Genomic DNA, 27,375 nt, shown 5'->3' with positions numbered 1-27,375 from the left:
GGTGTAGCTTTCATGTTATATAATGTTGAAAACGTAATGTGTTTTGGCTGCAATAGTCAAGACGACAGGGCTGCATGTATCACTAACAATATAAAATTTGACATCAGAGTCGGGACCTGGATGTTCTGGTGTTGCAGTTGATCAAGGCTATATTAGTTTCAAGTCAAATTGTACATCATGTACTTCTGCAAGTTTCACTTTATAAAGCATCATATGGGTAATAAGATCTTTAAGGAAACCTTGTCTCTCAAAACAGGTAACCCTGTTTAATGTCTGTGTCAGCACATTAGGTGCTGCTTAAAAACACAAGTAAAAACTCAATTACGAACACCTTTATTCTCTGATCACAACTCGAGATAACAAAAAAAAAAAAACATCAACACAGAGTCTGTACGTCATTGTGACAAATTCATCTCGCCGCATTGCCATGGAGTCAGTGTATATAACATCCTGATTGGTCCATTTGTCGCCATTAAAGGCTTCAGTCATGGCCCAGGTGAATTTACCTGGTGAAGGAGCGAACATGTCTGCCCCTCCCACCTCCACTCCCTCCCCCGCCACTGAACTTGCTCCCCTGAGATCCTCTCCCCCCACCTCCTCCTCCTCCACCTCCCCCACCACCTCCGCCTCCTCCTCCAGCACTGCCGCCACCTCCTCCTCCGCTAAGCCACGACAGCCCGGTGCCTCCTCTGCCCCGTGGAGCTCGGTCCCGAGGAGCCAGGCGATACGCACCTGGGAGAGAGGACACAAAAGCACCATATTTTTTAACTACATGTTCAGAAATTCATACTGCAAACTCATGACAAATGTATGTGTGCGTGTGTGCGTGTATATCATACTTGCTGGCGGTTGTCTAGAAGGCAGCGGTCCTCGTGTGAAGTTGCTCTGGCCACCGCGAGGTTCACTGTAGGTCCCTCTATGAGTGACAGCTGGAACCTGGCCGCTCCATGATGAACCTCTGCCTCCTTCTCTTCGTGTGTAGTTACCTACCGAACCAAAAGGAAAACATTTGTCACCCTCCAGTGGCCAAGATGTGATTTTGACCTGCACTGTGTTTAAAAAAATCCAAACTACTACTATCTACTCTACACTATACCAATAGTTAAACATTAAACCTGAGGTTCCCTTACTACCTTTTTCCAGATCTTTCGACCACATCTCTTCATCTATATCAGCGAGTGAAATCTGCTCAATTTTCATGAAGTAATGTCATCACGTGACCGAAGTATGGAACGAAAAGGTGGTTGTATATACAACATAGGGGAGGGATGACAACTGAGCAACTTTAATCGACTCATTAAGCTCATCTGCCCCTGACAGGTGGTTGAAAGCTCTGCAAAAAGCCAGTAAGGGGACCTTCACTTTAGATTTTTGTGTCAAACTGCTGTTTCCAGGGTCATGAATACATTTTCATGTATACAGTGTATAAATATTATTCAGCATACGTATGAACACAGCATTAGTGAAATGTTATGCATGTGGCGACAGACATTGATCAGGTTGCAAATTGAGAAATCGATCAAGTTCACTTTTAAACTAATTTCATTATGTGTATTAATGACACAAATAGTTGGTAAAGAGAACTAATTAGGTTGACTGTGCAGTTACCTGAGCAATTACACAACTGTGTCATTGTGAAAACATAGTGTCCATCAACAATACACTTAAATAGAATGATATTACATTACAGGATGTCTCATGTATGAGCCTATAAATACTTAAACTACACAAACTTACACGATCATAAACACAGGTCTTATAACACAAGACAATGGTTTTATAAATGATGGTTGCAGGAAGTGTGTTTGTGACTGAATATGTGTGTCTGCTGTGTGTACCCACCAGACAGCAGAACGCCTTTCGGTTGTGGAGGAGTAAAAAAGCGAGTCTGGCTATGGAAGGTGGCTCTGCCTCTGTTGCCAGTGAACAGTCCTCTGGTGGGGGGTTTGGGGGAACTCTTGGGTGGTCGTTTAGGGGGCAAAAGCCCAAGCGGGGTCGTAATGTCTTTAAACTCTGCCGCCACAAAGTCATCCACGTGCATGCTGGGGGGACGGGAAGTGTTCTGTTTGCGCTGGCGGAAGATATCATGGGGACGGGAGACATTTTGTCCAAATCCTCCTCGACCCCCACGGCCCCGCGGAGCAGCCATGATGTGGGCTCTTTTTGCAGGCTCAACGTAGTCTGATTTACCGCTGCAGGGAGATGCATGAGATGACATTCGGTAAGTTTACTGAAACAAGATTCTGTGAAAAGATTACAGTACAGATATGAACAAATACCCCACAACGTTAAAACCAGCCAAACACTGAAACTGCACCTTGATGTAATGAACGTTTCATGCTTGTGTTTGCCCAGTCTGAAGCCTTTTGGAGCCTTGGTGTGACCAGGAGAGGAGGGCTCAGACAGGAAGGAGCGCTCCAGCTCTGCCTTCAGGTCCAGTTCTGGACAACACTCCTGAGCCAGACCCACCAGATCCACCTTCATCTGTCAGACAGAGAGAGAGAGAAGAGTTGTGACCGTTTGCAAACTATAGAGCCACACACAGATAAGACGCAGAGCTTCACAACTGTAGATGCTTCGTCATAGTCCGTAACTATTTTATTTTCCAAAATTAACAGCTGTGTAAGAGATCAACAGTGAAATGTTTGCGATGTTTCTTATTCCTCTTTAAGCCCAATATGATTTATCATACTCTTTTGCTACACAGGCTTGATAGCCTTTAAAGCGCCAGCTATCTTCGCAGAGAAAGAATGAAACTTTATATAAACTGTTTGTAAAAATGGAGAAATAGTTATAAACTAAGCTATGAATCTAAGGAGTCTGGTCAGGTCTGATCATAAAACATTTTAATTTAAAGCAGATTGGTGTCTCACATTTGGACATGGTTTGATTTGAACCAGTTGCCTTGTGATTTAGCAATTATGCATTATTTGAATTTCTAAGAATGACATTCAGTAGTAGTAGAAAAGACATTCACCTTTTTTTTGCTACTGCTGATTTTATTGTTTTCATCTTTTATTTGGGGTATTTTATTTTATTGTAAATGTCTCATTTTACTGCCTAAATTATAGTTCTTCGTGTTGTAATATTGTCTAACCATGTTGTTTGTAGCTTTGTGTTGTCTGTATATAAAGTAATTATTATTATTAAGGCTGCTATTATTTTGACAAATACTGCACTGACTAAGAAAAAATAATGTGCAAAGGAGCAAAAAATAATAGTTCCCTCAAATGGTAATAAAACAAGTTAAATAACAGGGATAAAACATACAAAATAATCAGGATAATACCTTTTGCCATAATCGTGTAGCCCTAATGCATTTCCCAGAGATTATAAATGTACAGTATGTACATATACCCACGCACTTACCATGTCAAGGTCTGTTTCTATGTCATCAGTTTGGAAGGGAGAGAACCACAGAGCCTTCAGCTGCTCATCAAGAGCTTCTGACAGAATGAACACTGTCCTACAGATAACAATGCACACAGGTAATAATTAGTTTATCTCACAGCAAAAGTCATGGTTTACACCATTTTGTTATGAATATCTGATTAGATCATTCTTTCATTTTAAATGAATATTTTCCTTGACTCGGATCGTAACTGCTTCAGTAGTGTGGATGACAAAAAGGATACAGAAAAAGCAGGAAAAAAAAATTGGAGACAAAAAAAAAACCTTGCTCCGTGTTATCCATACCTGTGATTAAACTGGGCCCCAAGTGTCTCAGGCGCTGGCAGAGTGGGCTCAGTATCAGCTGCTGGAGGCGTGTCTGTGGAGTTCTCCAGTGTCTGCCTCAGAACAATCACATTTTCCAACATGGTCTCCAGGGACTCATCTTCTTTACATAGTTTCTACACACACACACACACACAACACACACACACACACACACACACACACACACACACACACACACACACACACACACACACACACACACACACACAGTAAGTTGAATGTCAAGGCAGAAAAACCAAACCAAAAAAAAAAAAATATACGCTATGTGCGCATCATTTGTACCGTAATCTGTTTCTCTAAAGTGGGGAGCGGATGTGTCTCAGACTCCTCCCACTGCAGCAGAGCTTTCATCTCAGAGCCCGACAGCAACCGTGGAGGAGGAGAAAAGGAAGACTCCTCGCCAGACCCCTGACCCTCATCAACACACTGAATTAGAACACAGACAGATCTAACAATAAAACACTCTCCAAAAGATACAGGAAACAAGTCTGCGGAAAAACAAGTCTCTGAAAAGTCAGGTGTAAGCTTTCTACAGTTTCACTCTTGGTTTTATGTTTTTTACTTCAATGTAAAACATGAACCAGCCATAAAACCAAGTACTTACCATTGTTTCTGTGTTGAGGATCTGTCTGAGGAAGTCAAGCAGAGCTGAGAGCAGATCTGCTGAGTCCTTGTTAAATGAAAACACCAGCCTCTTTAACAGTGAGCACAGACCTGCACCATGTTTCTTCAGAGCACTGAAACAAAGATAAAGTGTAATCAACGTCATGTTTGACTAAGATAAGGACACTATGCCTGGTAGAAAACGAATCATAAAAGGGAGACAGTGGTAATGCCAAGAAACAAAAAGGAAAGAACATTGTCATTTACACTTTGAGGTGGTAGAGTCCATAGTCGTGCTCTGTGAGGAATGTCAATGTCCTGATACAGGTGAGCAGGAGCGGCACACTGCTCTCTGCATTCCCCAAAACCTCCAACAACGCATTGCACACTGATGACATCATTTCTCGCCCTGGAAGTGCATTAGCCAGCTGCTCAGCCTCTGACACACAGCTTTCACCAGGTGGAGATACCACCAGAGAAATGTCCTGAGGATGACACAGATTTACATTTTAGGCTCAATCCCTCTTCGTGTACAGAAATGTTTAAATGTGCTGTTTGCCTTTCTGTGCACTTCATTTCTTACCTGGTCACACAGTGACTGTAATATTGTCCCCACTAGTTCGCTGCATTGCTGCTGTTGTAAGGAGTGGTCAGTTGGAGGAACCAACAGGGACAGAAGCAAGGGGAACAGCTCAGCCAGTTGTTCATCTCCCGATACTGACCCGGAGAGCAGGTGTAACGCTGCGCTCTTACAAGCTCTCTGTGACACCAGGGCATCCATCAAAGACAGCAGACGCAGGGCCTGGCCCCAGCACACACTTTTACCCTCCACCCTGCAGTCAGCACACATTACTTAGAGTTAAAATACAATTTACAGCACAAACACAAATAACTAAGTGCGTGTGTGTCTTTCACTCACGGCTGCAGCTCCTCCAGCAGCAGCTCCACCAGGGTTTTCATGATGAGTGTTGCAGTGGGTGAAGACAGGTCTGCCAGCTGAACACACACTCTCCTCAGCATGGCTAAGAGAGGAGGGCAGCTGGTAGCACACACACACCTCAACGCCTCAGAAAACACTTTCCACTGCGCCCGTATGTGCATGCTCCACAGCTTCCTCGTGTTTAAGGCTACAGCCACATCTTGGACTGATATCACCTATGGAGAGAGCAGTATGTCAACATAAACATGTTTACCGTGACTGGAATCTTTAGGTGAAACAAAGGACAACATAGCTAGTGAGTTAAGGTACCTGAGTGCTCTGCATTGGCAGTGGCAGAGGCAGGAGCTCAGACAGCAGCGTCAGGCCAGAGAACAGACCTTCAGGAGCTTTGAGCAGTGAGCCCAGCACCTCCTTTAGCATCAGAGACCAGGTGTTACTGGCCAGAGTCTCTTCTGTATGGGTCACCTGCAGGAAACACACACATCGTCTCAGAAAAATGACTACCAGTGACACTTTCTGTATCATATTTATTGGCTTAACAAAGACGCCTTCGTCCTGCCTCACTCACACACCTCTTCATTGACACCCTGCGTGAAGGTGAGCAGCACATCAACAATAAGTGCCTGCACTCTGGTCTCCTCCCCGTCCAGACGCCCAGTAGCAGGGATGGAGCAAACTATCATGTGGAGCGTCACCAACACACTGGCCACACGAGTGTCCCTGAACTGGAAAGCTCCCCCACGGAGCAGCTCTGTCAGCATGGTGCGCAACAACCTGAGTGTGCTGATACATATGCTGAGGATCATGCAGCGCTGTGGCGTGGGCCCCATGTGTCCGTGTACGCGCCATGGCTGCAGCAACACGCTGCAGAGCTTCTGCAGGACACGCACACACGTGTCCAGACCCTCTCCTGAGAACAGCTGGACTCCTGCAAGACTCCACTTAAGATCCCTCTGCTGACCTACAGAAAGGAAGAAAATAGTGATATTTTTTTGCATTCAATTCATGGCTATGTAGAGAATACTCTTTAGCCTAATATTGCTAATCTAAAATGAACCTTTAAAGAAAGAAAAGACAATGGAGCTCCAGCAGTTAGTTTTTTAGTTTAACGAACACTTAAAAAAAATCATCTTTTGTGTCTTTACCTTCTACAGCAGGAGGGGGGGAGGCAATGTGGCAGAGGACCCTGAGCGCAGTGACCAGTCCAGTTCCCTCAGCGGTCAAAACATTTTCCACATTCTGAATTCAAGTGAAAACACACATTGAAAAAGGCATACAGCACTCTTCATTTGCATATAGCTTTGACTCAAATATGCTACACAGCAGGTATATGACTGAGCAGTTCAGACTTGTCAGTGACGCACTGCAGGACGCAGGCTTTTGTAACAGTTTTGCTGTTTAGAAAGTTTGTATTCTTGTGTGGTTTTCAGAGCCATGAGCCACCTAGTCAGCTGGTCTGGTTATAAGCAGTGAAAACATTGTACTGTTTTCCTCTGATAATAATACTGAATAAGTTCTTTAAAAATCAGTTGAATAAAAAACATTACGTGAGATATCTGTACCTGTTTAATGTAGTCTATGAGGGTGGGAATGCTGCCAATCTCAAAGCGAAGTTTCTCCAGAGGCTCCAGCCATTTACTGAGCTCTGAAGAACAAAAGCACAAACATTCGTGCCAAAACTTTCTTACATGACCTGATATGTGAGTGCTACATTGGTAATAGTTACCCTGTAACTTAGCATTGGTGTCATCAGCCTTGGCTAAGGAGAGTAGTGGAGCAGCAAATTGTTCCATCATCCGCAGATCGTTAGAGCTCTGCACGACCAGTAAAACCAGCATACAGGCATAATTATATGTCACTGCTTTGCGAGCCTTCGCCTCACTGAAGGAGAAGAAGACAAAAAAGTGAAAACATACTCAGACATTAATGCAAGGTTGCCTGATATGTAACCAAGTGATGCAGAAAGAGGAACAATAGAAGGAGAAGACAACAGCCCTACCCCTGTCCATCTTTGCTGTGGTGCTGGAGCAGGGTGACCAGACAGGAAAGGTTGTTGTCCAAACTGCAAATGTGGGCCACAGCACTGCGGCCAGTCTGAGTGAAGGTCATCAGGTAGAGTGCATGGAGCATGCCCAGTACCTCTGCGTTGTCACCTTCCTCCAGCCCAACTCCCCCGTCTCCTCCTGTGGCCACATGGCTCATGAGCTCTGACACACCCTGCAGAGCATGCAGCGCCTGCATTAGCCACACGCCAAAGCCCTCTTCACCGAACCCTGGCCCTGTGAGAGCTCCCTCTCCTCCGGTCAACGTGCTCTCCTCACCCTCGGCGTCTGCCATCGATGCCAGAAGACGCAGCAGCAGGTTGGTGGAAGTGGGCTGGGCGAGAAGGAAGAGCAGACCTGGCTGAGTGAGCGACAGGAAGCGCAGGAGCTCTCTGACTGCCTGGGTGACACTTAAGTGCCCGGCCGCTGCAGCGGCCGACAACACCACTGTCGTGCTCTCCAGGAAATGGCATGCATGCATATACCTGAGAAAGGAGAAAGTGCAATATTATAATTCCAATGGATAAGTCACAACTACATTCAACTCTCTTTCTGAGTTTCTACATTACGTGGGGTTTGAGATCATGTCTGTCATGAACATGTACCTATACAGTGTTGGATATGGATCATCTCTCTCCTGTGGTCCTGTTATTCTGGCAGAAGTTGGGAAGGCTTTCCCAGGTGGCTGCACCATGCAGTGAGGGGCCGTCTCTAGCAGGTGATGCAACTCTTCCAAAACCCCTGCCAACCTATCAAGCTCTGCTTCGCTCACAGGGGGTGAGTTTAGCGATGGTTCCTCCTCCATGGGACTGTCAGCATCCTCCATCTCCTCCTGTGGATGATAGTTGTGATCAGCACAAAAAATACTTAATCATTGATGTGGCAGACACAGACCTGTGTGAGTGTGTAAGTACCTGCGGTGGTTCACTCCATGCTGCTGCTGTACGCTGTAGGTCGAGCAGGACCTCGTACATGTGACTTTTCTGTAGTATGGCGTTGCCAGCGGTTATGACCCTCACCGTTTCTTCACGCAGGAAAAGCTGGACTAGATGCTGGAAAAGACATAAAGCTCGGTGACTTCTCTTAATTAGGAAAAAATACTTAAAATAAATAATATTGTTTGTTCAACTACTAAGTGTTTCCTGATTGTTTTCTGCAAATGTGAAGGATGGACAGTGAGTCCTGAGTCTGTGAGGTGGATTAGCTTCTTGTTCAATAACAGGATCAGTTCAATATGTGCTGGCTCTCACTCTTTGTAGAAACTGTAGACACTTTCTCATTTGCAATTATATTTTTCATTTTGAAGTGGAAGTGAAAATCATTTTCATTGCACATTTGTTCTCTAGCTCCGGGAGAAAAAGCAAGTGTAGAAGTTTGTATACTGTTCTGTTTGTGTACTTGTGCTGCTAACCTGATAACCGCTCTTCTCCGAATCTTTTGCATGTAGGAAAGCCTCCACCCCATCAGGAGCGCTAGTCAGAGCATCCAGAGCTCTCAGGATACTGAGCTTCAGTGTGGAAGAGACGTGGTCCGCATGGAGCAGCTCCAATAGCACACCCAGGGCCCCCTCACGCAACAGCGCTATGAGGCCCTGTGGGCACTCTGCCAGGTGCGATGCTAGCTTGGCACCAGCTTTCAATTGTCTGAGGTTAAGAGCAATGGGCTGTGTGAGAGCGATCTCCATACTCAGAGCTTGAAGAGCCCACTTGACTAAAACTCCAACAGGATCCTCCACCTCACCCTCTCCCTGTTTAATTAAATAAGCCAACCCTTTGGCCAGTAGTCCAGGTGCCTCTTCCAGAGCAGTGACCCAGCGTGCATCTCTCTCGTCACCTGTGCTAACTAGTAACTCTTTCAGCTGGGCAACAGCCTCAGCCTCCTCTCCAACTGCTGGTCCTTTTGTACCACCAGCATCCCTGGGCTCCTCCACACTGGCCTTCTCAAACTGGGTATCAAAACGAGTCTTGTAGGGAGGGGTGAAGTAGAGCAGGGGTCTGAGTTCTCGCTCAAAGGGGTCATACTGGACGGGCGGGACAGATGCCAGGTCCTCAGGAGTGTAGTCCATGTCAAAGGTGGGCAACTTGAAGCTACCATTATCCAGGTCATCTTCATCGCTGGAAATCTGCTCATAGCCGTCATCACCTGGTAGGATGGCAGAGACAGGAGAGAGGGCAAATTTGAAAAAGTTAATTTACTGCATAGAAATTCTAAAAATGCTTCAAACAATATCTAGGTCATAAAAATATGCATGAGAAAGGATGAGAATGAGGAGGCCAATGACTTCTACATATTCCCTTTCTTGCTCATAAACGCATACTCTGACAAACCTACTCACACAGGGCACAGCATCACTTCACACATGCAGGGTTAGTTGGACATGCAGGATGAGACTACAGCACAAGCTCAGCCATGGCTGTGAAGATGTGTGAGGTACGCCTGCACATGACAGACTTATGAAACTTGATCATAAGCCTTCAGAGTAGGGCAGGGCGGGCTAGCTGAGAGTTTGGAGAATCCAGCGGTTGTGGATGGAAGCAGCATGCCAGAGCACACACTCTCTCCAACTGTCACTTAGTCCCAAATGGACCCTTCTCCCGTGGCCCCCTGGGAAGTCTGATGTGTTTGCAGTACCAAGGGGTTCAGGGCCGAGAGTCCATTTGAAAATGTAGCCTATCCTACTCTCACGTAAGAACTCCCCTACCTTCCTCCATCTCCTCTTCCTCGTCCTCACCCTCATCTTCTTCCTCCTCTTCTTCCTCCTCCTCCTCAGGAGCGCTCCCCTCTGTCCGGGCATCCTCCTCCTCCTCCTCCTCCTGCTCCTCCTCTTCCTCATCACCTTCTTCCTCTTGTTCAGCATCCGAGTACGTCTCATCAGCAGGCAGGGATCTCTCAGGTGACACGGCCTCCAGGTAGTCGTCACGACCCTCACACGGCTCGTCTTTGACCACGCCCACTGTAAATGTCACAGCACAGACCGGAGAACGACACAGTTTAACCAACGTCGCACAAGGCACACATAAATATGTAAACTATGTATTTATCTACAAAAATAAAGGCCTACTTAGGGATCAGTTTAGAGATCATATTGGTGTTGCATGTTGTGATAGCACACAGATGTGCAGCTCTGACCTGTCACTTGGACCTGCTCCTCATCATCGTCGTCCGGAGGTGGAGGTCCAGGTGGAGTACGAGGTCCTCTAGGTGCTGGTCTGGGTGGGCTGCCATTGTATTGGTCGTCTTTTTCCCACTCTTAAAAAAAAAAAAAACAGTACAATAGATTTATGTGACAAGCAAATCTGGCAAAAAGGGGAGATTAATTATTCAATGGATGGTTTCAGTTTCAGGAGGTGGGTGTGAAGGCGAGAGCGTTGGGTTAGTTTCAGCTTAATGATGCCCACCTTGTTTAATGATCCTCTTGGGCCCGCTTGGCTGTTGAGGGGGTGGGGGTGGCGGAGGAGGGGGCGAGTCCTGGTCATGTCCATGTGAGCGCTCTGCCGTACCATACACTGCAACAGTCAGACTGGTGTACCAGCCACGCAGCACCAGACCGTCTGTGTTCACCTGCACGCAAAAAAACATTCAGTTATTCACAAATCAAAGGGGAAAAAAACACTGAACTGACTTTGTTTGTGGACGACCATTTACCTTTCCACTGGGTCTGAATACAATGGACTTGTTCTCGTCATACTCCAGACTGAGGGAAGAAATCAGGAAAGGGAAGATTAAAATATCAGTGCAACTATAAACTGAACTGTTGAACCACTCTCCAGATTGCATATGTTTATCATTACTCTTTTAGATTTTATTTTTAAAATAACTGCATATTTTAGGAGTCCTCCGTTAAGTCCAATATAAAGCACTTTCTAACCAGCATATAAGCAAATAACCGTTGTGTAATTATGTCTAAAAAGCACTACCTCATCATTTGCAGAAAAGAAACCCTCTGTGCAGAAATGTTGTTGTTTTTATTTTGGCTTTTTTTGGTTTTACCGATCAACGTTACCTCTTCAGACCTTTGTAAATTAGTCACATAAAATGATCTGAGAAGGAAGATTCAGTCCTTGGTTGAATTGGTCTCAACCTGGTGTTGTATTGCAAAGGACTCAAAGTACACATCATTGTTTTATGGTTGGGAAACACTGGTCTTAATCACACTCCATGTAAGTGTAATATCCTGGTTTCAAATTTGGCCAACAATATTTGTAACATGCCTTCAAACACACCACTACTATTGTATTTTCTGTCACAAAAAAAGCAGCAAAACTCATCTTGTTTCAAAACAAAACAAAACAGTATTATCATTATAATCTGGATTATCCAGATCACAACACCCACTTGACCAATCTTGGGCTAAGAAATATTTGTCAAAAAAACATTTCATTCACATCTGTTTATAACATTTGGAAGATATTTTAATAGCAATCAGACAAGTTAAAAAAAATCTCCTCCCATCTTTCTCAGCAGAGATAATAACTTGGGTGTGTCATTACGCTCTGATGCTACTGTGCACACCTCTGTTATTATGAGGTTAGATTAAATATGCTTGACTCAGACATTCCACTATTCACCTATTTCATTGCGACCTCCAAGTTTTTGTGTCGCTTTCACCTACTGTGTGGGTGGGGTTGGGTTTCTGGAGAGACCAGTTAGCCAGGATAGAAACAAAGAGACATGAATATGGGTGGGTGCAGTCTGGCCTCTGAGAACAGGGCCTGCAAAACTGTGACTGGTTCTACAGGTGAGACAGACTTCAGCATTTTTAAGATCTGACCAGGATATACAGAGATGGAGAATGAGGAGAGGCTCATAGGAAAAGATAAACAAAACAAAAAGTGAACATCATTCTGACCTGCCCAGTCTGTGGAAGGTGGGGCTGTTGGTTTTAGTGACATTATTGAAGAACAGCTCCAGCTGGAAGGCGTGAGGGGACGTCTCCCTGGGAGCACAGAAACACAGGTACAGTAATGAGACAGTTAGGGCTCAGTACCCTTTTTTATATAAAAGCCTTCACTAGGTATGAGAGATGTTTCTATTTTCTTATCTTCCCAAATTACATACATGAGCGGGAACCCGAATATCAGAAATACCTCTTGATATGATGCAATCTATTACAACACCACCACTGACTGATGACTTCAATGCTTTAGGACAGTGTCAACAAAAAACAGATTTTCCCTACTGTTTATGCTGTAGTAGATATAGTTTATCTATCTATATATATATATATCTTATATATCTCAGGTATCCGTAGCAAACAAACATTTCCAGAGGTCACATATCATTAACACTGAGGTTAAATATTTCCTGCCACTAGGGATGAACCAATACAGTTCTGATACTTGGTCTCAGCACCAATACCAGTGCTCTCATTTCCCCAAATTTAAAATCTGCACAGCAGACATTGTAGTCATACACATGAGGCCAGGGAATGCCATGTTGCTGAAAACTAAGAATAAATGTAACAGTCAGTGGAAACACTAAACCTCATCATGATAATGACAAAGAGATTGAATTTATTATGAACTGGAAAGTTAAACACTGATACTGATCCAGCATATTGGACTGGTGCATCCTTATCCGCATCTACAGTACAGAGCAAAAGTTTTAGGCTCTTCCCCATGCTGGTCATTAGCCTACATCTAAATAACCCTTGTTAATATAAAGTGGATGGAAAAATTATTATAAACACCTCTCTGTATGGCATATTATATTTCATCTGTTGCAAAAGGACCATAAAGTTGAATCAACACCTCTCTAAAAAGTTATAATGGCAGCTATAATAAGATTTAGTGCAGAACTGTTATATTAGACTGCATAAGTTTGAGATAAGTGTGCCCAATAGATGTGAGCTGAGTGTCTGTGAGTGAGTGCATTTTTGCACTTACCCAAATGCTCTGTTGTCAGGTAAGTTGCTGTGAGCTTTTATCCCTGGAGGAATGACCCGCACCTCTGTGATCAGCACCCCGTAAGGAAACCGCACCACATCCACGTTGGTTAACTGAAGTGCAATTATCATAATTAGTACAAACATTTACACTAAACTGACCAGAGCAGTCACTTTGCTGCCCTCTCTGAGGTAAACATGGACAGGTCGAGAGTATAAAATTAGCATTAGCCACCTGGCTAACTAGCAAACAAACTGCACAAGGATGCAAAAGAAAACAGCTACGTAGGTAAATGATTAAATGACTTTGTAAAATATCGTTTAGGGTGTGTATTTGGTGCACTCAAGTATGCAGTTGTGTGTGGTTCAATAAAAACTGTGAACTGCAACGTTATCAAAACAACATGACACACTAGTGCTACTGTTAGCCAGATTACCACCGTTAGCCTAGAAGTTGAGCATCACTGCCGAAAACTCCTGAATAAACAAGAGGTAAGTTTTGAAAGCAGGTAGATCTGGAGTAAATATACAACAACATGTTGAGGCGTCAGATATATTACCTCTGCACTCTGATGTTTAAACGTATCTAGAAAAAGAAGCTCCGTTGAAATGTCCCCCGCCATCGCTCTCTTGCTGTGGGTCGGGCCAGGAGTAAACTTCCGGGACGGTGAACACTTCCGGAGCAAGTTCAGATACAGCGAGAGAGGTCTGACGTAAACATAAACAAACAAAAACATATAAACATGAACAAACCGATATACATGAACAAACATATACATAAACACAACCAAAGTATTAGTTAATAATATTATTCAAAAGCAAAAAGATACGTTTTTTCTTTATAATATTGTATTACAAGTTATATTACAGGCTAAATAATAAGACTAATGATAATAACATAAATATTTTTTTAGCTGTATAATTTTATATGTAGGCCTATTATGTATGTTATATATTTAAGATAGTTGGTTGATTCTTCTGGGACTATATAGCCTAATTGTAATGATTATGGGTTTGTTTATTTGTTTGTTTGTTTGTTTTGTTTTTTGTTTGTTTGTTCGTTTGTTTGTTTTAGTTATTTAGTGCATAATTTTATGCTTTTGGGTTATCCTTTTTTTAAATGACAAAACATGGCCACAACTTTATTCTTGCAATATTTCTGCATGGATTTTTGAGTTTTTCTGTATTTCAAGACAAAATGTAAATTTGTTATTTCATTGTCTATTGTCCTTGTTTTAATATACTCTAACCTTTCAAACAAAATTATTTATTTTAATTTCTAAAAGTATTTAACACAAAAAAGAGAAATTTGGATAAACGTTTTGATGTTTTGTGCGCTGATTATTCAATTTAAATTAGGTGACAGGTAACCATTTTACCCTCTATACCTCATGCCAGAAAATCATTACCCAGAGAAACACATGAAATGTATTACACAAAGAAAAGTGCATATTTTTCTGTTCTCCATGCTCTGCCACGTCCTAATGTGTAAACCACCTGAAGGAGGGAGGGGGCAGGTAGAGAGTCACGTGGTCACACAGGTAGATGCACTACAAAAGCGGGGGACGTTCAGCCATTACTTCGAAATGGTGACTGCGGGAGGTTTAGCGTAATACTTCACACGCGACGAAACCTGGACTTACGGATCTCACCTTTGCGTTCAGGTGTCAAAGTAAAGGTGTTTATACCTCTCTTCTCCCGCGTGTGTCCTGTCTCCGGCGTATCTTAACTTACTGTGCTTAAGTTTTGTGTAGTATTATATTGTTTTTGTTTGGCGGTGTTTGTGCTCAGATGACGGCACAGGTAGACTACCTGGTGGTGGTTTTCACCGCCACATCTGGCGCGAGCGGAGAGCTGCTGGGATCTGACGAGAAGGAGCTCGTGCAGTTGGTTTGGCAGCTGGTGGATGTAAAGAACAAAACGGTAATAACTTATTACTACACCACTTGTTATACTTAAGTATCGTTACTCTAATAAAGGACATGTAGTGGTAAATAAAGGAGTGAGCAGGTAAACTGAACTCCAAGCGGAATAGACGCAAGTGCAAACGACAGCCATAAATGATAATGTTAATCTTTATTAAATCGTAAATAAAATGGTGAGCAAGGTGACTTTCCTCTTTATACACAATTGTTCTGAAAACATCCACAAATTGAGTCATCAAGTATCACATTAGGTCAAATGATATGTAATGTAAACAGCTCCCATGCTTTTGTTGCTCTTCCGTGTTATACTATCTATGTAATAAACATCTATTTTACGGCCATTTAGCACTATTATATGTCACAGCGCAATTAAACTATATGTCCTACACCCTGGGAGTTTCTGTATAGGCCTCTTTCAAGACTGACGTGTTTTTTTTTTCTGTGGACTAGTTGGGCAGGGTGCATGAGCTCCTTATTAAGCCTGACCTCTCAGACTTGACAGAGGAAAAAGAGGAGGAGGATGTGGTGGAAGAAAGCGTTGAAGAGCCTAATGGATCCGGAGCAGATTGTTCCTCTACAGCTGCAAGTCTTGAGGAGGCGTTAAACCTGGTAATAATCTCTCTGAAGTCAACTGAAATAAGTTTTTTAGCTGTTTCATACACAGTAATTATTAACACACAGCTGGTTGAGATGCTGGGACGAGATTATGAATGTTTTAATTTCTTTTTTCTAAATGTTTGACGTCTACCTTTTCAGTTTCATTTACAACTGACAAACGACGTGAACAGTGCGGGCGCAGGCACGTCAGTGTGTTTGTGTACAGACGGGCAGCTCCACATCCGCCAAGTGATTCACCCTGAGGCCGCGAGCAAGGTGAGTGAGCAGCTGGGTGGGTGAATGCCTCGCAGCCAGGGTGGATATTCACTAACTGCTGCAGGAGCCTTGAGCGCTCACACAGCAGCGAAGGGATGTGTTGTGTCAGCACTTTGCTCCTGGTTCAATTTAATGTTACGGAGAGAGTTGAGAGCCAGTGCTGCAAACCTGTCTTATGTCACATGCCCGTGCACATACCGTACCTGTACACATAAAACATAGCCACACAGTGAAGCTGATGAAATTCTCCCACATGTCTTACTTCCATGTGAAGTGTTACACAGGCTACTCTACTGGCTTGAACAAACAGCAATATGAGAGCAATAAAATGGCAGCTGTTGATGGGCCACACGTTCACATCCTTTCATTTAATCTCTTCCCTCTGCAGAACATCCTGGTGCCAGACAGTTTCTACTCTTTCTTTGACCTTCGGAAAGAGTTCAAGAAGAACTTCCCCACATCTGACCTCAAAACTTTGAATGTATACAACATGTCAGAGTGTATCCTTCAATGTTTACATTCGGTATGCTTGTGACTTTATTATGTATGTATTGTATTTAATGTTTTTGACATTTTTTGTTTTGGTTACTGTTCTGTGTGTTTTACCTGATCTTGTGTGTCACATATCACACTCAAAAACACAGAACACACTTTTATTAGAAGTTTTATAAGCCACGGGGTGTTGGCTGCAAGACTAGAGGTTTTGAAATGCAAATAGGAAAACAATGGCTGCACCTTACCAAGTGCTCAGTGAAAGAGTGTGTGTTTAACCAACAGAGCAAATCCCACACACCCTCTGGAACAGGAAAACTAACATCTCGCTCTGTGTGTTTGCTATAGTTTCTTTTTTGAGCTCTTCTTCAGTTTCTTTTCCTTGTTATTTCTCTTTCACACAGGAACCTTTTCATTTTACCTGTCAGACACCCATCTACACAATAATCCCTTTTTTCCTCTTGTTTGAGTTTGAGTTTAGAGTTTGCCTGTTTTTATCTTTTTGGCTTTTCCCTGTTTGTGTTCCTTGACTCCCTCCTCCTCAGCTCTTAGTATACCTGTTGATGTGCCCCCCATGTGGGATCCCTCAGCATCTCCTGATCCATCAGCCATATTGCCTGCAGAAATAGCAGTACAGCAGGTCCAGATAATGACCAGCATTGTCCTTGCGTTGCTTTCTGAGCCATTCTGTGAGTACCATACATATTTTACACTATGAGACCAAGAGTGAAACATTGGGAATGAGTTAGTTTGTTTGAATAATAGACCTATTGTGTGTTTAGATCAGAATGCTATGCCTTTCTATTTTGAAAATGTATTTGTTGTTTTTGTCATTTTTTAAGCAAAAACTCACCTGTTGCGGAACAAACAATAAATCAATCAATTGGAATGATAACTGTAAAAGGAAACTCTCCGTTTATAAATCCAAAATATAGTTTCCATTTTAGCCCAAGACTTTAGACAGTTGTCATGTAGATTACTAAGTTACATAATTTGTTTTATTTATGTGCTATCAACTGTGATTTGATTTCAAATGTCAGTTATCTAATTTTGGGAACCAAACTCTGTTGCTCTCCGATCACAGGTCACACGTTTTCTAACTCTGAGAGAGTTAATGAGAAGTTTGAGTCTGGAACTTGGTGAGTAGAGTTTGCTCAAGACAAGATAAATATTCTTTTTGTTCTCTGCCTCTGAAATCAACCCCACTTTGACTCCTGCCGAGCTAATGTGTGTGTGTGTCTGTGTATGTGTGTGTGTGTGTGTGTGTGTGTGTGTAGCAGTAAGATGGAGAAAGTGTGCGACAACACGGTGATCAGAGCCAGAGGGTTGCCATGGCAGTCTTCTGACCAGGATATTGCTCGATTCTTCAGAGGACTCAACATCGCCAAGTACGTTGTTATGGCATGCTCATATACACAGGTTTTCATATTGATTTTCATTCATTAGCATCATTCATACTAATAATACTCTGAGGCCTGCTGCTGACATATCAGAGTGCTATAATGCTCTGTATGTTGTGTTGTATAGAGGAGGGGCCGCACTGTGTCTTAACGCTCAGGGGAGGAGGAACGGAGAAGCTCTTGTTCGTTTTGTTAGTGAAGAACACAGAGACCTGGCGCTGCAGAGGCACAAACACCACATGGGCAACAGATACATAGAGGTAACCTGTCTGAACCCGGCTAGCCGTTACAAATGAAGTGATTCAGCCAATCTACCTAGATTTATTTTATATTTGATTATATATTTTCCCTTCATACACCTGATGACATTCCACTAATAATGATAATCATTCATCATTAAATCCTTTCTTTCTAATGGCAGGTTTACAAAGCAACAGGAGAGGACTTCTTGAAGATAGCTGGAGGTGAGGCAATAAAACTATGTACAAATAATCAAGCCTTCCTTACCAGCAGTAACCTGTTTGTGTGTGTGTAGTAAAAGTTGGTTAAAATGATCTGGTTTGAAGGTGAGATTCCTGGAACCAGATTCAGGTCACCTGACTAAAGAAACATGAATGAAAACTCACTCACCCAATATAATTACCCAGAATTTTTGTTGCATGTAGGAGTTTGTATTTATCTATTTTCATTTATACATTTAGATTTATGAAGATCAGAATTATTGCTGCTCCAGAAGGAATATTTTGAGTGCACGTCGTACATCCATTAGGAGATGAGGAGTCCAGTTATCTCTAAGGGAGCAGGACAGCTTTCAGTTGAAGTTAGCTACTATGACCAAACTTCGCTATGACTATTTGTTTCTTTCTCAGGATGAAGAATGCACAGATTGCTATTGCTATTTTTTGAATGTACTGTAATACTAACCTGGTTCGATTTTTAGTTGAGTTATTCGACTTTCATATTAAAAAAATTCATCCCCATCATCAATAATAGAATAAGAAGGTCACAGCCATGGAAAACACTCACGGAAGAAATACTTGATGCTTTTGAAATCTACAGTGTGATCATTTCTGTTTGTTTACTTGTGGTTAAAATAGGTGTGTCTCTGTCTTTGTGTGTGTGTGTGTGTGTGTGTGTGTGTGTGTGTGTGTGTGTGTGTGTGTGTGTGTGTGTGTGTGTGTGTGTGTGTGTGTGTGTGTGCCAGGTACCTCAAATGAGGTGGCGATGTTCCTATCCCGTGAGGATCAGATCATAGTGAGGATGCGAGGTCTTCCTTTCTCCGCCACACCTGAGCAGGTGCTCGCCTTCTTCTCCCCTGGAGATGGTCTTAAAGAGACGTGTCCAGTCAGTGGAGGGAAGGATGGCATCCTATTTGTTCACTACCCGGACGGGCGCCCTACGGGCGATGCCTTTGTTTTATTTGCCTGTGAGGAACACGCCCAGTGTGCTCTGAGGAAACACAAGGAAATCCTGGGGAGAAGATATATTGAGCTATTTAAGAGTACAGCAGCAGAAGTCCAACAGGTATGTCAAGGTGTCCGCCTGGATGTGGGTGTGCTTCTTTGTACATTGTGTACTTTTGCACAGTGGATTCATTTTTGTATTTATTTTTGATTTATAAAATGTTTTCTGTATTTGTCTCATCATCTTGGATTAACGTTTGTTGTTCTGATACTTTTTTATCTTGTTTGTTTTCTAAGGACAAATAGAAGGTTTTTAGGAACTCTGTGTTTGTGTGCTCACAGCGGAGAGTGACAATGTGTGGGTGTGCTTCTTTTCTCCACAGTTAATTGAGGGAATAATTGGAGTAGAGCTTAAGGGTGGGGACCTGCATAACAAGGGACTGTGTGTATTTTTTTTAAATAGATAGGTACACACAGTTACTTTAAATACTCTTCCTGTCTGTCTTTCTTTCTTGTGTAGTTTTCTGTAGTTTTATTGTTCTTTCAGTATTTCTTGTCTTCCTCCACTCCACCACCTCACTCGTGAGCTGACCACATGTGGACTAATTTTCTTATCTTTGCGGACTGATAAGCATACACCCACGTACATATCTATGCTGAGGCCTTTCGTCATGCTTTTATGTATGTCAGACTTGGTAGTTTTATTGGCCCTCTCCAGAAATGCAAACATGCTGGTGTCCTGCTGGCAACAAGCCCGCTCCGGTCTGATACTGCAACACATTCAAACACAATGTGGACACGTCTTTGTTGTACACAGGATGTCTGTCAAGTCATAGTGCTTAAGTGTATGATTGAGTTTTTCCTAAATTTTATCTGAGCAAGCGGAGAAATGACTCCCTCAAACAGTCTGTAGAGAATTCACAAAAACAGCATTTTTCTGCTTAACAGTCTTTGCTATAGGCAGTTGCATAATTTGTAACTGTTTGTTTTAGGTGTTGAACCGGTACTCATCAGCCCCTCTGATCCCCGTGGCCCCTGCCCCCTTGGTGTCAGTGCTACCCGCGGTGTCACTCCTTCCCCCTCCTGGTGGTTTAAGGGACTGCCTGAGGCTGAGGGGGCTGCCTTACACAGCGACTATAGAGGATATCCTCACCTTCCTGGGCGAGTTTACACACGACATCAGACCACATGGTGTGCACATGGTCCTCAACCAGCAGGTACATGCAATAACCGCACTGACACACCCATACAATAAACCATGCTGTCTGACATTTTTCAGTCATTTTTGACTGTGCTTGTTTCCAGGGTCGTCCGTCAGGTGACTGCTTCATCCAGATGACCTCAGCAGAGCGGGCGCTTCAGGCCTCACAGCGGCTCCACAAGCACGTGATGTCCAGCCAGCGTGGTGCGAATAGCCGCTATGTGGAGGTGTTCCCATGCAGCGCCGAGGAGATGGGCCTGGTGCTGATGGGAGGCTCGCTCTCACACACACATACACACACACACACCCGGAGCAGGAGTGGGACAGGGCTCAGCCCGCCGCCATGTAAGTCCAGACGTAAGTGCTGCTGGGAGCTCGGGGTGCTTCGGGACTGCAGGGTAGGTGGGCTCCTGCCGTGGGGGCAGTGTTGCTGGGTTTTCTCCAATCTAGTACTGTGGGAGGATGAGGACATCTGGTCTAACTAGGAGGATTCAAAACTATGTGTGTGAGAGTGCGTGTTTGTGTGTGCGTTTGTGAGAGTGTGGTACCTCTTTGTAATTTAGTGTGATTAAATTACCCATCTGCATGCACTGAGAAACCTCACGGGGTAACAGTTTATTCTACACTTTCAATTTTCACCTGTGTTCACACATTCTGATTGAATCTTGTAGTACATCTTTTCAGCAGCATGTTTGTTACTCATTCTTAATTTTACTCCCTTACCACTGCTTAAGTAATTCATAAAGATCTGAAAGGGTTGGAAAAGTGTAAGCAAGACAGCTTCAGTATCATCTAGCCTACAATAAGGCAAAATCGCTTACGACTCTCCAGTCTTATCAGATTGGTAGTGGTGGTTGTGGGATTTAGCCTCAATAGACTTGACGCACCTCAGGTGTGTGCGTCTCCTGTGCTTGTCCAATCAGAAGCTGTGGGAAAGGTGGGCAGAGTGGGCTGAATGCTGGTGCGTAGATGTGCCTTGTTCTCCGTGTCTGTAGTCCTTCACTATAAAAACAATGTTTTTGAAAGCAGATGTACACACGAGTGAAAAGGATACAGCACAGGGATTCAAGGCGAGACGTGTGTGGGTAGTAGTGAGGTAGTATGATTCTTGAGCAGAAATACATGTTGGACAGGAATTCCCTGTTCCTCATAACAACAAACTGAGCCTGTGGCCTGAAAGATATTCTGGGGAGGGGGAAAGTGACCAAAAACTAATGACAGGCCTAAAATGGCATGTAGAATATATTATAAATTGGGTATTACTTCATAAAACTTGTTTTTCTGCAGAATATATCAACAGCCACTGCAGAACATATTCACAGTCCAGTTCAACGTATCCTGCACAAAGTCACTTTCACTCTTTAACACATACATACATGTGTCAGATGCTGAGTAACGATAACGGAGGTCATTGTTTGCGAGTTTGCATGAGCATCTTGTTCTAAAGCAAACAATGTCCAGACCATTGTGACTCTGTCTACTTCTGTTGCTGTTTGTCCAAATTTTAAGTCTTGTGTCTCTCCCTCTGTTTTCCTCTCTCCAGGTTTATCCCCTCCATCCTACTCCTTCACTCCTGCACAGCCTGTCTTGCCCACAGAGGCTGCTGCCCTCTACCCTCCCATTGGTCAGGTGTTACTGGCCCCTCGCCCCCTGCCGCCAGGACACGCCTACTACCCCAGCACAGCTCAGCTATACATGAACTACACAGCCTACTATCCCAGGTAGACAGTGATCATTGAAGATGAGCAGAGGCAGACACATTACATTAAAATACAGCCATTCATGTTAATTACCTGATTCGTCAGTCTAGTGACTTTAATTCTGATTCTAGTCAACTTCTTTCAAAACTGTTACCAATCCTCACATTATTTGTAGGTTTATGTGGTATTTCAATACGCAGGGTTATCATCTCTTCATATAATATCATGACAACAAATAGACAAAAAATTATAGCGATATAAAAAACTAGAGTAGCATACTGATGTGATTAATCCTGATAATCATTCGATAATTCATTCATTTGTCCAAAAAAGTGTCAAATTTGTCAGAAGTCTTTCTAGAGATGTTTGCAAATTTATTGTACGTGGTGCTCACACTTTCCCACATAAAAAAAAACCACTCCATAACCAATACAAATAAATTTAAGAGCCAACAGATTTTCATGCCCTGAACTGAGCCTGCAACACAGTGTTTACTTGCAGGCTGTGTGGTGCTGAGTAAGCAAATAAGAAACTAGACCAATATTGTTTACATGTTTGATTTTTTTAACCTTCTGTTTGCATGGGTATTATTATGGTAACTTGAAGCACATGAGTGCACTAAAACATTTCAAGATACATTTACTAGAACCAATGAAATATATATTGTTGATTGTTGTTCCTTTTGAAAACTAAATATAATTTCATTGATCACTTGCCATTTTTGTTAAATATTCCCAGACTTTTAATGCAGAATAACACAAAGAATGTCTAAAAGTGTTTCCGCAAATTTAATCCATTTGGCTGCAATGTTTAATATTAGGCAAGAGATTGTAGATTAGTGGGTTTTTTTCTGCATCCCTTTGTTTGTATTGTTGATTCACTTTGATTCACCAAAAATAGACTCTTGTTCAAAGTGGAAAAGGAGGAACAGTTCGCCTTTGATTTAAATGCATCTTGCCAAGGAGAAAGACTGGAACAAGGGTAGTTAATAACTGAACACTGCGGTATCAGAGAACATGGTAAACATCAGTGACCTCTGTTTCTCCCTTGTCAGCCCTGTGTCCTTGAGAAAACAGACCATTCATAGACAACACCCAAAGTTACTCCCACTTCTGTGATTCTTATGTGCTTTGTTTGCCCAGAAATATGCAGCTGACAATACATTGTTTTTGTTGCTTCTTAGATATTTTCAGGATAACAGTCTGTCCATACCTTCTCTCTTTTCTTCCTCCAGTCCACCTGGCTCACCTACCACCGTAGGTTTCTTCCCCTCCCCCTCCTCCCTCTCCTCCCCAGGGGGGTTGGTGCGCATGCCAGGTTTGACCTACAACAGCAATGGAGTCAAAGACCTCATTAATGCAGTGCAGGGATACCAGGTAAGAGACAGTTCTCTTCAAACACAATTACTCATTAATCCAGTCCTTATATATGCAAATGATCTGTGCGCTCGGAGTTCACATGCACATTCACTGTAAGATCCATGTGTTGTATTCAAATCTCCTTCTATTGTGGGTGTATGTTGTCAGGCATCCACCGTGTTTGCCCAGAGGCTATCAAACTAGTTTATCCTGTCTACTCTCCCTGTTCTGTCACTCATGCACTGTTGCTTGCTTAGACTTGAATTGGAGGAACTCAAACCTTATTTAAACTTGGAAGACATTGAAGAATCCCAGGGGTATGACAAATAAGTGGATTTATACCAAAGTTATACCAAATTAAGAGAAATTAATTAAATATGAAGTCGGAATGAATTTTTTTTCTTCTCATGAGCAAACTCTTTCACCTCCATGACAGGTTTTACAGATCCATGTGGTCTTTAGGGTAGTTTCTGTGGTTGCTTGTATCTCAGCCCCATGTCTCTGTCATTCCTCCCCGTTCCTCGAACCACAGTACGCCCCAGAGGATGCTCTCGTGCACGCCCATGGGCCTCTGCACGCTCACGACCCGACCAGGACATTGCTTACGCAGCCCAAAGAATGGGTGTGTATTTAAGGTGTCTGAGGCAGGTGGCAGGTAAGGATTGGCTGAGGGCTCAGTGAAGGGGGTTTTAGTTTAGACAGTGATTGTAGCTGTGGCTTGGGTCTTAACTGGTCCCCGTGGGGTACAGGTCTCGACACAACAGTGATATTTTTTGTGAAAACAGAAAATTTTCCACTAACTGCACACGGTAGCAACAACGGCTGACTGAGATGAGTGGTTAGAGGAATTTTTCTTGGATTTTAGTCAATCCTTGGGTTTTGTTTTGAATCATTTTGACGGGATGCTGCTCTGACCGACTGTCGGATCCTTTTATGGAAGTCTGCTTTATCAAATACTGGCTACTATTGCTGTCATCTCAAGAAGTCTTTTATGGGATACAGCAATAGCTTAAAGTTGACCGTTCACTAAACCCTGCCCCAGCTTAGCAACTAGAACTAGGCATGGCAGACCTGTCAAGCTTTGGATTTCTCTATATGCCAAAACAGTGAGAATGTGTCTCTAGTAAGAGCTTTACTTGATATCTCATGAGTTTGGATGGTGGTGTTTTTCTTAATCACTTTTTTAAAAAACAAAAACACGAGGAAAATCTGTAAGGAAGATATTAAACTATTTGTTTTTCTACTCTGACATAAACTGGATTTATTAAAACTAATCAAGCGTTACTTTCAAAAGGACATGTAGTGAACAAACTATTATGTGAGGTTACAGGTTACATAATAGTTAGAAATACAATATTTATTCAGAACTGGAACATCCACTGCGTGGGAACTAAGGTGCTAGCAAAGTTTTGATTATTTTAGCAGCTCTATTTTAGTTTCTAGAAGAACTGAACTGAAGAAGCCTTTCATGCGAGAGGTGAAATTTCTTCAAGAACCTCAAGCAAGTCCATTTGCCTTTGTAAAGCTCTAAGAAACAGTTTTGAGAAGTTTATCCTAGCACTACATTTGCCAAAATCACTTTTATTTCCTCTTATTCCTTTAGTTTTTAGTGTCAATAGTTTATTCTAGCTAGCTACAGCTGATAAAATCGGCTAGCAACAGTTGGGTTGTCAGCTATAAATGAGATGCCTGCTTTTTATTACTGCTGTCATCTGTTATCGTTGTAAACTGCCTGTGTGTGAGAATGAAAAGCTTGACAAGCATAGCAACAGTAACTAAGAGGGGCGTGGCTTACTGAATGGTCAGTTGGTGGTGTTGTAGTGTAATAGTACAATATTGGATAATTACAGGTGTGACCCTCAAGCGGTTAAGAAGGTGATGGGTAACATCTGGTGCTGGTGTAAGGGCTCTGTGTTTTACTCTGTGCTTTTACTCTGGGATAATGCTCTTCTGTCTCTCTCTCTGCCCTCCTCCCCCTTCCTTACCCCAAAACTCTCCCTCCTGTCCCCCTCCAGAGTCCCGCAGAGTCTGTGTCTCTCCTGAGCAGCAGTCTGATTGGTCAGTCCAGCGGAGGTGATGCTCCTCTTATGTCCCTCCCAGCTCTCATGACCAAGCCGGCGGGACAGTACCTGGACCTGACCCTGCTGTAGGGTCACACATTATACAAAGGTCATGTGACAGTGACTCGTAATGTATTGTTAGGTTTTTAAAAATAGTCTTTTAGATGTGTTATTTATATCTTTAAGAACAGAAATTAATGTATTTTATACCAAAATCATTGTGGCCTTAGCCAAAAATAGCAGTTTTGTCTTATATTGCACAGTGTGTATTTTAAAAGCTTTATAGAGATTTTTTAACATGTTATGATTTTATTATCGACTATGATATATTTGCTAGCCAAACTAGAAAAGAAAGACCTAGTAGCAACTGAGCTAAATCTTTCCTTAAGCTTTTCTGTGAAGAGTGAAAGTGTGTGTGAGTGTGAAAAAGATGAGAATGAGTATTATGCATGGCTGTGTTGATACGTTTTAATACTTAATCTGTTTATGCAATATATTTTGTGTTTATATACATTTGATACAGTACATAGTGATTGTATTGGAAGCTTTAGTGCATGAAGAAGTTAGTAGTAAAACTTTAAGATGTTTACATAATGCCAAATATCAATGCACTGCTAATCAATAAGACTATTAATGAATATAATAGCAGTATCTCTGAATGACAATATGTTACACTGTGAGGTTGTCAAGTAGTCCGGTCCTTGCATCAGACTTCACTTACAAAAATGTGACATCTCACACCTCATTAGCCCCCTCCTTTCGTCCTTTAGGCACCCTATATGGGTCCGTTTCTTTGTTGTGTAATGCCAATGTTGTCTTGCCTTTTGTTTTGGAGTAACACCTGAGCAGAGGACAGCCCCAGTTCTAGAAACCTAACCACAGGATTGCATTCTTCAGAAATACTTGTGTCACAAGCTCTCACCTTACCGAGTGGATATCAGGAGCCAGAGGTGTTTCTGACAGATTTTATTAATATTTTGGTCATATAGGACCAACAGAGATTCACCCCTTTGTTATTTCCCCTCATAACTAAATCTTTTGGAGAGTAGCTATGAGGGAGAATATTTTGTTTTGATATGTACCTTGTGGATTTAATTGCCATTTGTAGCCCGAAAAGTTGCTGTTTGGGCTCCATGTTGCTGTACGACGTCCTACAGTAGGACTTTAAACTCCAGCTCAGGACGTCCTGCTGCGGTAATGCTGAAAAAACAATAAACACAACGTGAAGTCTGCTCGTCTCCAGCTGTTTGATTTCACTATTTGCCTTCAGTGTGTCTTAATTCACTTTGCAGCGCACTCATTGTCTGTACTTTGGGAGGGTTTGTGAAGTGCAGCAGCACAAACACACAGGTGGAGCTGGTGATGACAGAATGTGGCTCGAGGCAAAACTGGGGGATCTCACACTGTCCTCAGTGATTAACACTGTGTTTCCCACATTCACACACATGCTATGGCAAAGAAACTATTGTCACTCAGACACACTAAACACATTATGTGAGACGATGGCCTTTTTTTTCACAGGGTGGAAAAGTGGAGCATAGAGAGTGCAGGAAGGGGCGAGAGAGAAGGAAGGCAGACAAAACCATGTCAGACCCCCTCAGGGTAGATTTGGCATTGTGTAATACAATCTTGTGCACCCCACCCAACTTGATCCCTTTTAAACACACTCGCTCATTCTCCCACTCACAAAAAACACGGTCTAAACCAGCATAGCAACACCATTAGTATCCATGCAACAAAGCCCAGAATACTTCTT

General features: G+C 42.8%; 2 protein-coding genes across 7 annotated transcripts; one reads left to right on the top strand and one right to left on the bottom strand.

Moving 5' to 3' along the window:
• Positions 1-316: 316 nt before the first annotated feature.
• virma (vir like m6A methyltransferase associated) lies at positions 317-13,862 on the bottom strand. Of its 3 annotated transcripts, none has more exons than XM_056381310.1 (27): positions 13,768-13,862; positions 13,209-13,321; positions 12,173-12,259; positions 10,969-11,017; positions 10,722-10,884; positions 10,453-10,572; positions 10,025-10,276; positions 8,735-9,465; positions 8,238-8,375; positions 7,929-8,155; positions 7,281-7,808; positions 7,008-7,162; positions 6,844-6,926; positions 6,427-6,520; positions 5,854-6,242; positions 5,591-5,746; positions 5,261-5,496; positions 4,925-5,174; positions 4,609-4,826; positions 4,343-4,475; positions 4,021-4,164; positions 3,697-3,851; positions 3,370-3,466; positions 2,318-2,484; positions 1,843-2,192; positions 840-986; positions 317-732 (listed from the first exon to the last, which is right to left on the bottom strand). In XM_056381310.1, the coding sequence occupies exons 1-27, from the start codon at positions 13,828-13,830 to the stop codon at positions 503-505; spliced, it is 5,475 nt and encodes a 1,824-aa protein (XP_056237285.1). In that variant the 5' UTR covers positions 13,831-13,862; the 3' UTR covers positions 317-502. The 3 variants fall into 3 exon arrangements, with proteins under 3 accessions (XP_056237285.1, XP_056237286.1, XP_056237287.1); XM_056381311.1 differs by having other exon boundaries at positions 4,021-4,146; XM_056381312.1 differs by having other exon boundaries at positions 10,055-10,276.
• A 921-nt stretch (positions 13,863-14,783) lies between these two features.
• Positions 14,784-26,850, top strand: esrp1 (epithelial splicing regulatory protein 1). Of its 4 annotated transcripts, none has more exons than XM_056381613.1 (16): positions 14,784-15,130; positions 15,583-15,741; positions 15,889-16,005; positions 16,394-16,505; positions 17,043-17,186; positions 17,582-17,636; positions 17,775-17,885; positions 18,025-18,157; positions 18,319-18,361; positions 19,102-19,421; positions 20,293-20,517; positions 20,606-20,858; positions 22,045-22,222; positions 23,436-23,577; positions 24,092-24,181; positions 25,575-26,850. In XM_056381613.1, exons 1-16 carry the CDS (start codon positions 14,999-15,001, stop codon positions 25,707-25,709), a joined length of 2,349 nt encoding a protein of 782 aa, XP_056237588.1. In that variant the 5' UTR covers positions 14,784-14,998; the 3' UTR covers positions 25,710-26,850. The 4 variants fall into 4 exon arrangements, with proteins under 4 accessions (XP_056237588.1, XP_056237587.1, XP_056237586.1 ...); XM_056381612.1 differs by having other exon boundaries at positions 24,092-24,214; positions 25,575-25,706; XM_056381611.1 differs by lacking the exon at positions 24,092-24,181 and having other exon boundaries at positions 20,606-20,846.
• Positions 26,851-27,375: the final 525 nt, after the last annotated feature.

This window comes from Seriola aureovittata, chromosome 7, assembly GCF_021018895.1.
Source record: "Seriola aureovittata isolate HTS-2021-v1 ecotype China chromosome 7, ASM2101889v1, whole genome shotgun sequence".
Lineage (NCBI taxonomy): Eukaryota > Metazoa > Chordata > Actinopteri > Carangiformes > Carangidae > Seriola > Seriola aureovittata.
This window is presented reverse-complemented; position numbering and strand designations above follow the sequence as displayed.

Bases quoted from the DNA above. Each gene is read 5' to 3' on its own strand.
- esrp1 (XM_056381613.1), top strand. From the start codon at position 14,999: ATGACGGCACAGGTAGACTACCTGGTGGTGGTTTTCACCGCCACATCT. The intron at 17,187-17,581 runs GTGAGTACCATA...CTCCGATCACAG, and splicing joins GTTGCTTTCTGAGCCATTCT to GTCACACGTTTTCTAACTCT. The intron at 20,859-22,044 runs GTAAGTGCTGCT...TCCTCTCTCCAG, and splicing joins GCCGCCATGTAAGTCCAGAC to GTTTATCCCCTCCATCCTAC.
- virma (XM_056381310.1), bottom strand. From the start codon at position 13,830: ATGGCGGGGGACATTTCAACGGAGCTTCTTTTTCTAGATACGTTTAAA. The intron at 8,376-8,734 runs GTTAGCAGCACA...TGTCTTTTCCAG, and splicing joins CGGAGAAGAGCGGTTATCAG to CATCTAGTCCAGCTTTTCCT. The intron at 7,809-7,928 runs GTACATGTTCAT...CTCCTTTCTCAG, and splicing joins CCATATCCAACACTGTATAG to GTATATGCATGCATGCCATT.